The following is a 16,366-nucleotide window of genomic DNA, read 5'->3' on the forward strand; positions in this document are numbered from 1 at the left end:
CCGCGCGGGGACCGCCACCGCCACCGCCACACGGCAGGGCCCGGCGCGCCGCCGGCCAGCGCGGCTGCATGAGGTTGATGCTGCTGTGCTGCACCTGGAGGGACGAGCCTATGGGAGAGGACGAAGGTGCGTGACCCCCCGAGCCCCCCCCGCCTGACTCAGCGCTTCCGCTGCCTCTCAGGCCCCGAGACCCCCAGCCCGGCTCCTGCGGCCCCCCTCCGCCGGCCTGCACTCCCCGCATCCCCCAGCAGCCCCCCAACAGCCCCCAGCCAGCCTCATCCTTCCCGCGGCCCCTGCGCCCTCATCGCAGCCCCCATCCTGCACCCCCCGCATGCCCCCTGCACTCCCCACCCAGCCTGCATCCCCGCTGCATTCCTAAATGTCTCCCTGTGCCCGATGTTCATTCTTCGTCTCCCCCCTGCACCCCCTCACCCAGCCCGCATCACCCCCTGCATCCCTCCCTGCATTCCTGCTCCGTGCCCCCTTGCACCCCGACATCCCCCTGCAGCCCCCATCCAGCCTGCACCTTCCCACAGCCCCCCTGCGTCACCCTGCACCCCTGCACCCCCCTCTGAAACCCGTTCCCGCACCTTACATCTCTCCTGTGCCCCCCACATGTCCCCTGCACCTCCCAGCCGCCCTGCATCCCTCTTGCACCCACAAATCGCCCCCTGCCCCCCTCACTCATCCAGCTCACCTCACTCACTGCATCCTCTGTTGCATCCCCAGAGTCTCSCTGCAGTGTCTGTTCATTCCGCATCCTCCTTACACCCCTAAATGTCCCGCTGTACCCCCTGTTCACCCTGCATCCCCCCTGCACCCCACATCTCCCCCTACACCCCGTGTCAAGCCCTTTCCCACTGTGCCCCCAGGCTGCATCCCTGCCTGCAGCCTCCCAGCACCCCAAACCCTCCCTCTGCACCGCTGTCCAGCCAGCATCGCCTCCTACACCCCCATCCCTGCTGTGCCTTCCTTCCCTTCTGCACCCCTCATCCTTCCCCTCACACCCCAAGAACTCAGCCCCAGGACCTCTGCAGCCACCCTGAGTCTGCCCATGCACTGTGAATACTCCAGCACCCATCCAGCACTCCTCTCTGTCCCCCTSCATCCCCCTGCACCCATCCTGCATTCTTCTGTGTCTCCCCATTCATTCCCAGAACCCATCCCATATCCCTGTTGCCCCATGCACCCTGCATCCCCAAGCACTGATCCTGCACCCCTGTGTGTTCCCCTGCACCTCTTCCTGTCCCCCAGGATACCCCATCCAGCACCCATCCTGCATCTTCTGTGTCCCCCAGGCCCTTCCAGCATCCATCCTGCATCTTCTGTGTCCCCCAGGCCCTTCCAGCATTCATCCTGCACCTTCTGTGTCCCCCAGGCCCTTCCAGCATCCATCCTGCATCTTCTGTGTCCCCCAGGCCCTTCCAGCAACCATTCTGCACCTTGTCCCCCAGCACCCATCCTGCACTTTCTGTGTCCCCCAGAACCCCTCAGCACCCATCCTGCACCTTCTGTGTCCCCTAGGACCCCCCAGCACCCCTCCTGCTGTCCCCCCATGCACCCAGCACCCACCCTACACCCCACCATCCTCCCTGCATCCCTTCATGCACCCATCCTGCCCCTGTTCACCCTCCCTACACTCTGTGCACCCATCCTATCCTCCGGGCCCCTCCTGCACCCTCTGCCCCCATCCTGCACCCACCATGTGTCCCCGTGCCACCCCCTGTCCCAGCCCTGGGGACATCAGTGCCACGACCTTGACCCGTTCTGGGATCAATGGGTGGGGGATGGGATTCACCACCCCGGGCAGAGGGATTTGATCCCGGGTGCTGCTGTGGGTGGCCGGGGCTGGCCGATGGGGTGACAGCCCTGTCCCCTCGTGTCCCCCTGCCTGCAGGGACCGACCTGCCGGTGTGTGCGAGCTGCGGGCAGGGAATCTACGATGGGCAGTACCTGCAGGCACTGAAGGCTGACTGGCACTCTGACTGCTTCAGGTGGGACCCGCCGGGGGACAGCGGGGACAGTGGAGGGGATGGCACTGCAGTCAGCGGGATGGCGCTGGGGACACTGGGATGGCTGCAGGGACAGTGGGATGGATGGTGTTATGGATGCTGGAATGGATATCCTTAAGGACACTGAGATCAGGGACAGCGGGATGGCATCAGGGACAGAGACAGTGCTCCCCATCACTCTGGCCGTGGCATGGTCACCCATGAGGCCATCACGGTGCCCTCGCCAGAGCGTGGCTGTGGCTCCTGGTACGCSTGGGGGGTGCCCCGGCTCAAGCCAGGCCTGGCCGAGGGCTCCACTGCCCGTCCCCCACTGTCCCCTCCTGCCGGGTGACAGGGTGCGCGTGGCTGATGTCACCCGCCCCCCTCCCTCCCTGTTTCCTCTTTCACTCGAGCCCTCCCGGCAGCTCCAGCCGTGGGAGCCCCGAGGAGGAAGAGGAGGAAGGGCCCGGGTCGGGGGGTGCAGGGGTGCCCGGGACCTGACGGGGTTCCCTGTGGGACTGGGGGTGCTCAGGGTGTCGCTGGGGTGTGTCCCTGTCCCGTGGAGGAGGATGCTGGCGGCAGTGTTGAGGAAGAGCCGCGTCCTGAGCGCCGGAGCCAAGTGAGTGTGAGCGGGAGTGGGACTGAAATGGGAGTGGGTCAGGATGGGCTCTGCACCCCAGGGACCCCCGGGGCCTCAGCCTGTGTCTCCCATGCTCGGCTCCCCCTCCCCAGGCCATCGGCCCCAGCAAAGCCACTGCGGGGCTGCAGCTGGATCTGCTCCCCCCCATGGGTGAGTGGCTTCCGGCAGCGCTGGGCTCGCTGAGAGCCTTCCTCCTGCTGCTCCTCGTCTCTCCCTCCTGCTCCTCTCTCTCTCCTTCTCCGCTCTCCCTCCTGCTCCTCTCTCCCTCCTGCTYCTGCTCCCCCTCCTGCTATTCTTCCTCCTCTTCTCCCCTTCCCCTTTTCCTCCTCCCCTTCCCCTTGTCCTCCTTTTCCCCCTCCTTGTCCCTCTCCTTCTCCCCCTGCTGCTCTTCCTCCCCCTCCTCCCCGCCCCCAGCCCAGGGGAGGTTTCAGCTGCGCCATCGGGCGGGGGGAGTCCTCGCGCGGTGACGTCATGGGGTGGGGAAACTCCGCGCCRTGACGTCACCGCTGGTTGGTATTCCACCTGCGGCGGGGGGGCGGGAGGGGGGGGACTGCGACAGTTCCCGGGCACCCCCGGCCCCCCCTGCAGCGTGTCCTGCAGCAACCCCGCACCCTACAGCACCCCCGTACTGCAGATCCCCTACAAGAAATCCCCTGCACTCCTACAGCCTCCCCTGCAGCAAATCCCCTACAGCACCCCCTCTGCGATCCCCTGCACCCCCACAGCCTCCCCTGCAGCAAATCCCCTACAGCACCCCCTCACCCCCAAAGGAGCTCCTCCTCTGCAGCCTCCCTGCACCTCTCCTACACCATCCTCTGTACCCATTCACACTCCCAGCCCCACCCTGTAGAACATCCACCATAGCCCCCTTCTGCCCCCCGTCACTTCCACACCCTCACACAAATCCTCGCTGGTGCCCCTTGCCCCCCAAAACTGACCGTCCCCTCTGCATCCTGGGCACACGCTGCTGTTGTCACCCTGAGAAGCCCCCCAGCAGCTCCCCAACCCCCCGTGCCCCTTGGGCATTGTCCCAAGGCTGGCATGTCCCTCTGGCTGTCTGTGACCAAGAGGGTACGTCCCTGTCCCTGACAGGCTGGCACATCCCTAACCAGGCTGGCATGTCTGTCACCAGAGTGGGACATCTCTCTGCGTGTCTGTGACCAGGCTGGCACATCCCTGCCCAGGGTGGGACATCCCTCTGTGTGTCCGTGACAAGTCTGGCACATCTGTGACCTGGGTGGGACATCTCTCTGTGTGTCTGTGACCAGGGTGGCACATCTGTCACCACAGTGTCATGTTTGTGATGAGTCTGGCACATCCCTCTGTGTGTCCGTGACCAGACTGGCACGTCCCTGACCAGGCTGGGCTATCCCTCTGTGTGTCTGTGACCAGACTGTCATGTCACCCTAGTGGTGGGTAGAGAGACCTCATGGCTTTCTGTGTGTCTGTCACCAGGGTGGGATGTCCCTGTGTCTGTGACTGGGCTGCCACGCTTGTGACCAGTCTGTCTCATCCCTGTGTGTGTCTGTGCCAGGGTGGCATGTCTGTCACCAGTCTGGCACATCCCTCTGTGTGTCTGTGTCCAGGCTGGCACATCCACGCAGGGCTGGCACATCCATGCAGGGCTGGCACATCCATGCAGGGCTGGCACTTGCCTGCTCATGTCTCACCCTACCCCACATCTCCTCCCCTGTCCACCCTCGTGTCCCCACAAATCCCCGCAGCACCAGCCTGCACTGTCACCCTGGGGATGGTGACACATGGATGCAATGGCCCTGCAGCTGCGTAGCAAGCRGGGGAAATGGCTTGGCCAGGGAGCCACGGGGTGGGTGAGCACCAGCTGTGCCCGGGGTGACAATGGGGACGAGGTGACAAGGAGGTCCCTGTCCCCTGCTGCAGGTGCTGTGAGTGCGGGGCCTCCCTGTCGCACCAGTACTACGAGAAGGATGGGCGCCTGTACTGTAAGAAGGATTACTGGGCACGCTTCGGGGAGCTGTGCCATGGCTGCTCTGAGCAGATCACCAAGGGGCTGGTCATGGTGAGCACTGCTGGGTCTGTGGGGTCATCATGGCGAGCATTGCAGGGTCTGTGGGGTGGTCATGGTGAGCTTGGTGGGGTCTGTGGGGTCATCATGATGAGCACTGTGGGGTGGTCATGTTGAGCACCTGGGGGTCTGTGGGGTGGTCATGGTGAGCACTGTGGGGTCTCTGGGGTGGTCATGGTGAGCACCTCGGGGTCTGTGGGGTGGTTGTGGTGAGCACCACAGGGTCTCTGGGGTGGTTGTGGTAAGCACTGCGGGGTTCTGGGGTGGTCATGGTGAGCACAGTGGGGTCTGTGGGGTGGTCATGGTGAGCACTGCGGGGTCTCTGGGGTGGTCATGGTGAGCACTGTGGGGTGGTCATGGTGAGCACCACAGGGTCCCCAGGGTGGGACATGGAGCCCTGTCTCATAGCGGACCTCCTGGGAAGGTGGGAAGAGGGGTCCACACAAGGTGTGGCAGGGGTGTCCTCTGCATTTTAGGGGGACCCTGGAGGGTCATGTTGGGGCTGGGGGATGCAGGCCAGGGCTCAGGCCGGTGGAAGATGTCCTGCAGCCACCCCCAGCCTGGTGGCACTTCTGTCCCCACCACCCTGAGGCTCAGCCTGCTCTCCCCATGGCCCCGGGGCACCTGTGGGTGCTCACAGCCCCAGCCGAGCCCCAGTCCCCCCCGAGTGCCTGGTCATAGGGTCCCGGGGCTGATGGCATCACCTGCAGGTGGCCGGGGAGCAGAAGTACCACCCCGAGTGCTTCAGCTGCCTCAACTGCCGCGCCTTCATCGGCGACGGGGACACCTACGCGCTGGTGGAGCGCTCCAAGCTMTACTGGTACGTCCTGGGCTGGGGGGACCGGGTGGACACGGCCCCCGGCACCCCCACCCACCCTCTGCTGCTGTCTCCACAGYGGCCACTGCTACTACCAGATGGTGGTGACACCGGTGATCGAGCAGATCCTGCCGGACTCGCCRGCCTCCCGCATCCCTCACACCGTCACCCTGGTCTCCATCCCYGCCTGCTCCGACGGCAAGCGCGGCTTCTCCGTCTCCATCGACCAGGGCTGCGGCACCGAACACCCGCGCACCGTGCGCGTCCGCGAGTGCGTGCCTGTCCCCTCTGCCTGTCCCTCTGCCTGTCCCCTCTGCCCCCATCCCCTCCCTGGGAGCTGCACCCCTTCTGCCCCTGGGATCCACCCAGGGACACTTAGGGGTGGGRAGCAGAAGGATTGAGCTGGGGTATCACTGTTGTCCGGTGGTGCCCTGTTGGGACCGTGGTGGCACGTCCCCAACTGCAGGGGGATTTTGGGACTGTGCTGGCATGTCCCTGGCCATGCTGGCACTGTCCCATCTGCCAGGATGGGCTGTGAGAACTATGCCAGCGTGGCCCTCTCCAGGAGGAGGGACCCATGAGCAGCGTGCCTGCGTGTCCCCTTCTAGCAGGGTGACTTGTAGGTACCATGACTGCATGTCCCCATCCCAGAGGGTGACTCATGGGAACCATGGCAATGTGTCCCCATCAAGCAAGGGTGACCTGTGGGCAGTGTGCCTCTGTGTCCCCATACAACCAGGGCAGCTTGTGTGCATGTCCCCCAGCAGCAATGGGTGACCTCATGAGCGTCTTGCCCACACATCCCCATCGTGCAGGGATGGCTCATGGGAACAGTGACTGTGTGTTCCCAGAGGTGACTCGCAGGGGACATGCCAGCCTGTCCCCTCCCCTTTGGCTGTGGATGGCTTGTGGACATTTGTCCCAGCACACCCCGTGGTGATGGTGACAGGGGTGTGACCCTGTGGGCAGTGTCCCAGCACACCCCCTGTGACAATGTCGTGGGTCTGACCCTGCTGTCCCCTCAGGGTGGACCCAGACTGCATCAGCCCTGACATGAAGAACTCCATCCACGTGGGCGACCGCATCCTGGAAATCAATGGGACCCCCATCGGCCACGTCCCCCTGGACGAGGTACCTGTCACACTGCAGCCACCCCTGTCAMCCCCCAGCCAGCCCCGCCACACCCCGGCCAGCCCTGCTCCCAGGATGGCCCCAAATCCACCCCACTGCCGCTTCCCTGCACAGATCGACCTGCTGATCCAGGAGACGAGCCGCCTGCTGCAGCTGACCATCGAGCACGACCCCCACGAGCCGCTGGGCCGGGAGCCAGGGCTGACGGGCAGCCCCCTGCCCGCCCCGTGCAGCCCCCTGCGCTCACCGGCCCCCGCGCCCTGCGGGGACCCGGCCGCCACGCGCCAGCGCGCTGTCACGTAAGGCCAGCCCCTGTCCCCRCTCCCGCCGGGTTCCCTCCGGGCGCTGAGCTCGGCCCGTCCGTCCCACAGGAGGAGCTGCAGCACGGACAAGTCCCCGGGCTCGGGCTCCGTGGGCTCTCCCGCGTCGCAGCGCAAGGACATCGGGCGCTCCGAGTCCCTGCGAGTTGTGTCCCGCACCCACCGCATCTTCCGCCCCTCCGACCTCATCCACGGCGAGGTGCTGGGCAAGGGCTGCTTCGGCCAGGCCATCAAGGTGGGATGGGGCACGAGTGAGGAGGGCTCGCTCCCCTGGTTTCCCTGGAGCTGGGGGTGGCTCAGTCCCCACTCTCCTGGCCAGGTGACACATCGGGAGACGGGCGAGGTGATGGTCATGAAGGAGYTGATCCGCTTCGACGAGGAGACGCAGAGGACCTTCCTCAAAGAGGTGAGTGCCCCAGGCTGGGGGGGTCATGAGGGATGGGGCTGGCTAGTCCTGTCCCCCAGCTGGGTACAACAGCTGGGAGGGTGACTGGGCYCTGTGGGTGCAGCACTGCCCGCTGAGCCCGGAGCAGCGGCTCTGTCCAGGGTTGTGGGAGTCTCAGGGTGTCACAGACACGGGGCTGGGGGTGTCCTGCAGGTGAAGGTGATGCGCTGCCTGGAGCACCCCAACGTGCTCAAATTCATCGGGGTGCTCTACAAGGAGAAGAGGCTCAAYTTCATCACCGAATACATCAAAGGAGGCACCCTGAGGAGTCTCATCAAGAGCATGGTGAGCACTGGGGGTGGCAGGTCAGCCCCTCACCACCCCACAGCCCCGGTGGGGTTGGGGGACCCCTCTTCCTTTACCATTCCCTGACAAATTCCCCCTTCTGTCCCCCAGGACAGCCACTACCCCTGGAGCCAGCGGGTCAGCTTCGCCAAGGACATCGCCGCCGGCATGGTGGGTGCCCCCGTGGGATGGGTGGGTGGGCTGAGTGCTGGTGGRTGGGGGGACCACAGGCTGTGGGTGCCCCTGCTCTCAGCCCACTCTTCCCACAGGCCTACCTCCACTCCATGAACATCATCCACCGYGACCTCAACTCTCACAACTGCCTCGTGCGGGAGGTGAGTCCCACCTCGCTGCTGTCCTCCCCCAGCCTGGCCAGGGCCCTCAGCCTGGCCTCCCCCTCCAGGACCCCTGCGTGGTCCCCCCAGGCCTCACCCCTCCCTGTCCCCCCAGAACAAGAGTGTAGTGGTGGCCGACTTTGGGCTGGCACGGCTGATGGTGGATGAGAAGAACCAGCCCGAGCATCTCAAGAACCTGAAGAAACCGGACCGCAAGAAGCGCTACACGGTGGTGGGGAACCCCTACTGGATGGCCCCCGAGATGATCAATGGTGAGGGCAATGTGGCCAGGCGGGGCTGTGTCCCCAGGCAGGTGACMTGTGGTGGGGCAGGGACAGGCCATGTGACATGGCTGATCCCGTGTCTGTCCCTGCAGGGAGGAGCTACGATGAGAAAGTGGACATCTTCTCCTTCGGCATCGTCCTGTGTGAGGCAAGTGCCCCTGGGGCCAGGACTGCCATGGACTCCGGGATCTTCTTGGTGTTTGGGGTCACTCCYCAAGGTTGTGATGTGCCCCAAAGGGTTGGGGTGTTTGGAGTCCTCCCTTGGGGTTRGGGTTTCTCCTCTTGGGTCTGCAGTCTCCCTTTTGGGGTCTCTTCCTTGGGGTTGGGGTTTCTTCATTGTGTGGACATCTCCCCCTTGGGGCTTAGAAGTCCCTGTTTGGGGCTGGGGTCCCCCCTGGGTGCTGAGCTGGCCTGTCCCTCCYGCCTCCCCCAGATCATCGGCCGGGTGAGCGCTGACCCCGATTACCTGCCCCGCACCACCGACTTCGGCCTCAACGTCCGGGGCTTCCTGGAGCGCTACTGCCCCCCCGCCTGCCCCCCCAGCTTCTTCCCCATTGCCGTCTGCTGCTGCGACCTGGACCCCGAGAAGCGGTGGGTGATGGAGGGGGTCTCCCCCCAGGGGACCGTGGGGCGGAGCCAGGGTGGGGACAGAGCCGGCGGAGCTGCCACGTGTTGCCCTTGTCGCTCAGGCCGTCCTTCGCCAAGCTGGAGCAGTGGCTGGAGACGCTGCGCATGCACCTGGAGATCCACCTGCCGCTGAGCTCGCAGCTGGAGCAGCTGGACCGAGCCTTCGGGGAGACGCACCRGCGGGAGGGGGGGCTGCCCGCGCCCCCCCGGTAGAGCCCTCACCCGCACCCTCCGCAGCCACGGGAGAAGGAGCCGTGTTCACCACCGGCCGCTCCTGGGCTGCCCCGCCCGGGGCTGGATCCCGGGACCCCGGACGCGCCCCGCTGCCCGCCCCGCCCCACCCCGCCCCGGGGAGCCGGCTCTCCCCGAGGCCGCATGGCCCTGGGCACCCCCACGCCGTAGCTCTGACCGCCAGGACCAGCCCGGCCGGCCGCACCGCGGGGACCGTACCGCGTCCCCGTGTCCCCAYCCCGGCTCACCTCCCCTTTGCACACCGGGGCTGCCCTCGGCCGAGCCCCGCGGGCTCCCCCGGACAGAGCCGCAGCCTCGCGGCGGTGCCTTGGCTTTCCGTGAACTTGCACTGCGACACAGGAGGGACCCGCGGCCCCCGGGGCACCCTCGTAGCAACGCCCTCGGCCGGCCCCTCACGCTGCTCCCGCCGGCACCCCAGGCTCAGGGGGCTGCCGGCACCCCCGGCCGAGCGAGGGCACCGCGGGGACGCCCCCATGGCGTGGGGATGGGCACGTAGCTGTCCCTGCCGCCCCTGCGCCTCCGCTGCCCGTGCTGAGCCCTGACCACCCGGGGACGGCGCCGGGTGCTCCGGAGGGACGTGGGGCCGTGGCTCATCTCCGTCCCCCTGYCCCGGGGGTCCAGGGGGGGCTGCGCCACGCGGTGCTTTTCATGCTCTTTATTCAGGTTCATTTTTCTGTAAGATATTTAAAGAGAAGAGTTTGTATTATTTTTTCATACGACGTAGCGTTTGCCATTTGTCACTGCCTCGGTTCTGCTTTCCCGAAGGGATCAAACTGTGAAGCCTCTCCGTGCACTTTTGCCCGGGAAGTCCAAGGCGACGTCCTCTGCGGAGGCGGGAAGGGAGCTCAAACTGTGATGTACCCCGAGCCGTGAGTCAATAAATCCTTCCCCGCTCGCTGCCCGGCCTGTTGGCAATCGCTCGCCACCCCCGGGGGGGCCGGGAGCTCCTGGGGACACTGAGGCAGGAGGGGACGCTCCCTCTGCCCAGGGTGGGCGGTGGCACCGGCCGTTGGGGCAGTCTCCAGCTTGCTCACCCCGTGGGGGCAGTGCTGTTGTCCTCCCCRTGCTGTCCCCACCCCATTGTGGGTACTCCCAGCCCTGGGGCTGGTGCCATCCCTGCCTGTGTCATCAGGGTCCCCAATCCCTGTGTCCTTTCCCTGGCCTGGTGACCGTGCCCACTGTCACCCCAGGGTGGTGGCAGGCAGGTGACAGAGCTGTGTGACCGTCGGTGCTGTGGAGCTACTTCGCCTTTGGTGTGAAAGCAGCCCCAGGGGTCACGGAGGTGGCTCCTGCTGGGGTAGCCCATGGCCCTCCCGAGCCACCCATCTGTCCTCATCACGTCCTGAACCAAACTAAGGTCCCCAAGGTGTGGGATCTCCACCCTTGGGAGATGCTGGGCTTTGGAGGCTGGAGAAGAGCTGGAGCCCAAGGAGCTCATGGGGGAATGACAGGGAAGGGATGTCCCCAAGGATGTCCCCAGTGATKCTGCAGCTGGGGACGGAGCCTGAAGGGGTCACAGGATTCAGGCTGTAACTCCTACCAGGAAATCTCATGGATTATTGTCCTGGAGGGACCAAAGGGAATGTGGTGACAGTGGCTCTGTCCCCGTTCCTGGGGTGGCTCCTGACTGCCTGTTCCCCAGCACCCCAGTGAGGGACAGGGACAAACACCCTGCCATGGGTGTCATGGGGCTGTGACGACACCCTCAGTGACTCCACTCTGCCCCTGGTGACTCCACACTGCCCTTGGTGTCACCTTCCCACTCTGAGTCTGCTCTGGGAGCAGAACAGTGTCATTGCCCCAGAATATTGGGGTGGGAGCCCCGCTGTGGCCATCACACTTGGGAAACACCAGGGTCCCCAGTCCCCTGCTGCCACAGGAGAGCAGGGCYCCAGGAGACCCCCCAGCCCTTCAGTGGGACCCCCCAAACCCAGTTGGGTGGAGCTGTGGGGTGTGGAACTGTGGGGTTTGGTGTGTCTCGTGATGCCAGTGCCATTGGTCATGACAAGTGGCCACTCAGTCACCCCCATGACCAGCAAATTGTCCCAGACCAAGCCATGGGCTGGGACAGCCCCTCACCAGGCAGGGAGGTGCCTGTGGCACAGCCACAGAGGTCCCATCTGTCATTGTCACCCAAAGACTCCCCACGGAAGTGTGCAGCACCCTGTGCCCAAATCCAGCCCCGTGGGAGGGGTCCATCCCATCACCAGCACCTGGCTGTCCCCACAGCCATTGCCTGCCAGGAGGGACAAGGCCACCAGGAGCTGCCACTGCATCCACTGTCCCCTCCTATATCCTTCTCTGTGCCCAGCCAGGGATGTCCCTGGTAGGGTCCTGCCCACACCTGACCCCAGTTTGGGATGGTGGCATGTGGGGATCTGGGTGTCCCCAGCCGTGAGCCACCGGCCATGGGTTTGTCACCTTCCTGGTGGGGAAGTTTAGGACTCCAGGGGAGAGGAGGAAGGGCAGCTTCTCCCAGAATCCTGGCACGGTGGGCACTGGTGCAGCAGGGACCCTCCCTGGGGAACATCCTGTGATGGGCAGAGGGTCCTCATGAGGCTTCAGATGGGCAAGGAGAGGAGGTGCTGGGGACCTGTCAGGACACGCCAGGACACGCAGCTCTGTGGGGATGGAGAGGGGTCACTGGGATCCCACCAGGGCACCCAACCCCATGGGGGTGTGTGGGGATGGAGGGGGGTCATTGGGGTCCAGCTGGGGTGTCCAGCTCTGTGGGGCTGTGGGGTCTGGCCCCCTCCCTGGCTGCAGGAAGGTTCTCCCCCACATGAGGATTTTCTGGTGGTGAGCAGGCGATGGCTCAGGTATCCCCTGGAACCCTTGCCATTCCAGCCCATCCTGGGGTGATTCCCACCCTCCTCCCCTCTGATGCCCCATCCTGAGTCTGGCACATGGCTCTGCATGGTGTCTGTCGTGGTTGGCCCTGTCCCCAGATCCTTTGTCCCCTGGGGACAGGATCCATCCCTGTGGCTCGGGGCCAGGGGCTCTGCCTGGTTCCAGGGCAGCTGGAGTCGCCTCTCCAGGGTTTGGTGTCACTGTCACACCTCTGTGTRCCCCCTCTGCAGCCTGGGCCAGGATAGGAGCCACCTCTTTGGGTCACACATCACCAGTACCTGGTGGCTCCATGGGGAACATCCAGAGCYCCAAAACTCCCCTGGGGCTCTGGGGCCAATGGTGGGGCTTGGTTCCTGTCTGCCTCAATTTCCCCCATATCTGGAGTGGGGTGTGGGGTATGAGGATGGGGGAAAAGGCTGTCACTGTAGCTCCTGTCCCCCCTCAGGTGTCCTCTGCTCCCAGGTGGGGAAATCCCATGGGGCACACATTCCTACCTCATTTGCTAGCATTCCTACCTCATTGTGTAGGGTCTACACAAACACGGCATTTTAAACAGCACTGGGAACGCGGCTTTGCTGTCCTGCCCCTCTCTGCCAGCTGGGGACACATGGGGCCCATCCCCGACCCAGCTGCTGCTCTTGTGGGGACACAGGGATCTGGGAGGGGGCACTTGGGGGGCTCTGGGAAGCCTCAGCTGCTTCTGATGGGAGAAAYTGCTTCCCCTCAGTCCCACTGCTGCCCTGTCCCAGCTCCAGCACAAACCCTTCCTGGCAGGGCTCTGGTGGGGAGGCAAGTGAGGGGTGCTCCTGATTGCCCAGTGCCAGGATGGGACCAGGGAAGAGCAGCCCTGCCTGGTGAATCCTTGATGAGGATTTGGGGGGCGGGTACATGTGAGGGGCTGTGGGAAGGTTTAGCCCAGGGAGGGCGGGGGACCTTGTGTGCCCAGGGTTTGGGGTGGCACCACCTTGKCTCGTGGCTTTGGAGGGCTGTACCACCATCCCCACTGCTGTGCCACCATCCTATGGAGCTGATCCCATGTGCAAACCCCTCCAGGGGCTGGAGAGCCCAGACCTGGGGAACGTGGACCCCCAGAACCCCCAAACCCCCCTACCCTGGCCAGCGACTGGAGTTACCTGCAGAGACAACCCCAGGATGGGGGGGGACCCTGGCCTGTGGGTTTGGGGAGCTGTGGGACCCCAGCATGTGGGTTTTGGGTTTGGAGGACCCCAGACCATGGGTTTGGGGTTCTGTTGGCTGCACTATAAGACTCCAGGCCCAGGCAGCCCCCACGGGCTCAGATCAAGGGGAAGAAGCACAAGGGCAGCAGTTCCATCCCAGGTTTTCAGGGTCCACCCTGAGCACATTCCCCCAAACCTCCTCATGCTGGAGCAGATCTGGGGGAGCACCATAGGGTGCCTGCTCATCCTTTCCAGGCTGCGAAAAATGAGTTTATTCCCAGCTTGGAATCTGTTTGGCTGCTTTGGAGAGCAGAGAGCAGAGCTTCTGCTTGTCCTTTGGTGGCTTTTGGGGCTTTGTGTGACTGGGAGCAGCGGAGAGGTGCCCCATTCCATGCCCATGGCATTACCTGTGACATTCCTGGGTGCCCATTCCATGCCCATGGCATTCCTCAGCCCTATCACCGCCCTGGGAAGGTTCCCAAACTGGACCCGTTGCAAGAGAAAGAGCTGAAAATAGCGATTCTCACGGTGGATGCAGGGAAGCAGACGAACATTCGGCCTCTGGACCTGCCAGCAGCCAAGGATGGGACTGACCCCCAMCCCCCTCCCATGCCTGGCCGACACCCTGTGGTCTCTACAACCCCAAATCTTGCCCTCTGRCCCTGCCTTGAGCCCCGCAGTGCACCCCGAGGCCAGGCCGTGTCTCGGTGCCGGGTGCTGTCGGTGGAGGCGGGGGAGGCAGCGGGCAGCCCCCGCCRCGGGCAGCGAGGAGGTTAAAGCTCCCCACGCCCGCCGGATGCAGCATCCTGGGCTGGGCTCTTTCCATCTTGTTTTGGTTTGGAGGAATAAAAGCTTTGGCAGCAGCGAAGCCGCTTCCCAAAATAACTCAGCCTCCCATGGTAATTATAGAGCTCCGGGCCCCGGTAGCGAGCGGAGACTTCCCAGCCGGGCCGGGACCTGGGATCGCTGCTGCTGCCGGGCCGAGGGACCCCGGGGTGCCTCGGGGACCTCAGGGACCTCTCCAGCTGTGCCACCCTCCCCGGGCATTGCCATGGCTCCCCTCTGCGTCATCCCMCAGGCAGGAATGAGCAGCCCCCTGTGTCCCCCTCCCGCTCCACAGCTGATCCCTTCAGCTTTTAATGCTCTATTTAAAGCCCGGGCCGCAGCTCCCCGGCCTCGATGGGCATGGGGCTACCGGAGCGAGGCCGTGGCAAGTGAGTGGCTGCTCCAGGTCGTGCCCTCTGGCCGTGCCGAAGACACCCGGCTCATCCCAGCAGCGCCGGGCTGAGAACGCCCGGCAGATCCCAGCAGTGCCCTCCCGCCCCCGCGGGGCTCGGCGCTGCTCCTTGAAGGGCAGGGAGAGCCCGGGCTGAGCTCCTGGAGCCCCCGAGCCCCTAATCCCCGATAATCTCGGAGGAAAGCGCTGCCTGTGAGGATTAGGGTTGTAAACAGCCACCCTCACCTGCCTGCCCCTGGCTGCCCCTACCTGCCCCCTGCCTGGATGGGAGGCAGGAGAGCAGGATCCCTGCCTGGACCCCCCAAATACAGGGTCGAGGTGGCCACCGGTGCTCTCTGAGGCTGGGCTAAGCCTGTGATGGTTATTTATGGGAATAAAGGGAATGTAGAGCCATCTGGACACAGCCTGGCTCTGTAACGTCGGAGGGGATGAGACTCCAGGCAGTGACAAGGTTGGGGACACGGCTGAGATGGTCCCTGTGGAGTCACACAGCTTCGGTCAGAGCCTGAGTGGGGCTGGAGCCTCTTCTCCTCCTGGGGAATTGAAATTGGCTTTTCTTATGGGCAGAGAAACTGAGGCAGGGAGGAGAAGCCCGTGGGAGGGATGCTCTGGGAATGCGTGTGACCTCGCCAGCCCTTGGCTTGGAGTGAGTTAGAGATGGGACAAGGACGGCCCTGGGGGGCAGCTGGACCGGGGCACTGAAGTTTGGGAAGGGCTGAGCTCTGCCAGTTGCTCCACGGGGAACGGCCACCGCGGCCAAGGCTCCCCCGGCCCCTTTCACGGCCGGAACAYGAGCGCCCCAGGCAGCCCCGCCCGCTGTGCCAGCCTCCTCCCTGCCCTCGRGGACACGGGGACACAGCCGCGTGCCGCTGCCACTCACATGGACTCGGGGGCATCCCGGGAAGGGGCTGCCGCCCCTGCTGTGGGAYGGGGGTGGGGATGGGGACAGGGACACAGCCAACAGGATGTCTGGGTCCCTTTGCCGGGGCAGGATGGCTCAGCATCACCCCTGGGAAGGSCTTCGGGAGGGGGAGGCGGGCTGGGATTTTACAGGGGGAGCACTGGGAAAGACTGGGATGCAGTGCCCCGTGCCAAGTGCAGTGCCCAGTCCCTGGCATGCAGCAGGTGATGCGTGATGGGTGGTRCGGGGGTGTTTTCCCAGTACGTGGTACCCCCTAACTGGTGCCCAGTTCTTCCAGCAGCCAGTGGCTGGTGTGGAGCTCAGTGTCTCCTGTGCAGTACCTGGCACCTGCAGAGCAATGTCCGGTACTGGGGACACGGCCAGGAGGTCACTCTGTGGCACGGGGGCCATTCCCTCTCAYCTGCACGGGGCTGGGGCCTTGCACCCAATGCCTGCACCGGGCCCTGTGCCCTGTCCCTGGTACTGGTGCACTGTCCCCGGTGCAGTGTCCTGTCCCACTGCTGTGCCCCGTCCCCATTGCAGTGCCCTGTCCCCATTGCTGTGCCCTGTCCCATTGCAGTGCCCTGTCCCNTGCAGTGCCCTGTCCCCATTGCTGTGCCCTGTCCCATTGCAGTGCCCTGTCCCCGGTGCTGTGCCCTGTCCCCGGTGCTGTGCTCTCTCCCTGGGGCAGTGCCCTGTCCCATTGCCCTGTTCCTGGTGCTCCAGTGATGGTGCTGGAGCCCTGTGCCCGGTGCTGCTGCCTTGTACCACCACCCCGTGCCCTTGTGCCATTCCTGGTTCCCGGTGAGTGCTGTCAGAGCCCGTGCTTGGTGCACGGTGTCTGGCCCCGGTGCCAGCTGCCAAAGCGAGTGCCCGGGGCCCGTGCCAGGTGTTGATGCCAGAGCTGAATGCCAAGGCTGGATGCCGATGCCCAGTGCCTGGTGCTGGTACCCAGAGCGTGGTGCCGGTGCCCGGTGCCCGGTGGCTGATGTCAATGCCGGTGCCCGGTGTGCATTGCTCGGCCCCGAT

General features: G+C 64.9%; 1 protein-coding gene across 3 annotated transcripts; it reads left to right on the top strand.

Annotated features, from left to right (window-relative positions):
- The first annotated feature begins 16 nt into the window (after positions 1 to 16).
- Positions 17 to 9,890, top strand: LIMK1 (LIM domain kinase 1). 3 transcript variants are annotated; one of them, XM_057387498.1, is made up of 17 exons: positions 17 to 126; positions 1,898 to 1,994; positions 2,524 to 2,610; positions 4,531 to 4,669; positions 5,386 to 5,495; positions 5,572 to 5,763; positions 6,518 to 6,623; positions 6,738 to 6,922; positions 6,995 to 7,178; positions 7,263 to 7,349; positions 7,542 to 7,673; positions 7,785 to 7,844; positions 7,943 to 8,008; positions 8,124 to 8,280; positions 8,385 to 8,440; positions 8,726 to 8,883; positions 8,982 to 9,890. In XM_057387498.1, the coding sequence occupies exons 1-17, from the start codon at positions 69 to 71 to the stop codon at positions 9,130 to 9,132; spliced, it is 2,025 nt and encodes a 674-aa protein (XP_057243481.1). In that variant the 5' UTR covers positions 17 to 68; the 3' UTR covers positions 9,133 to 9,890. The 3 variants fall into 3 exon arrangements, with proteins under 3 accessions (XP_057243481.1, XP_057243482.1, XP_057243480.1); XM_057387499.1 differs by lacking the exon at positions 2,524 to 2,610; XM_057387497.1 differs by lacking the exons at positions 1,898 to 1,994; positions 2,524 to 2,610 and having other exon boundaries at positions 5,386 to 5,763.
- Positions 9,891 to 16,366: the final 6,476 nt, after the last annotated feature.

Source organism: Malurus melanocephalus, unplaced genomic scaffold (genome assembly GCF_030028575.1).
Source record: "Malurus melanocephalus ecotype Western Australia unplaced genomic scaffold, MMel_1.1 scaffold_1228, whole genome shotgun sequence".
NCBI classification, from domain to species: domain Eukaryota; kingdom Metazoa; phylum Chordata; class Aves; order Passeriformes; family Maluridae; genus Malurus; species Malurus melanocephalus.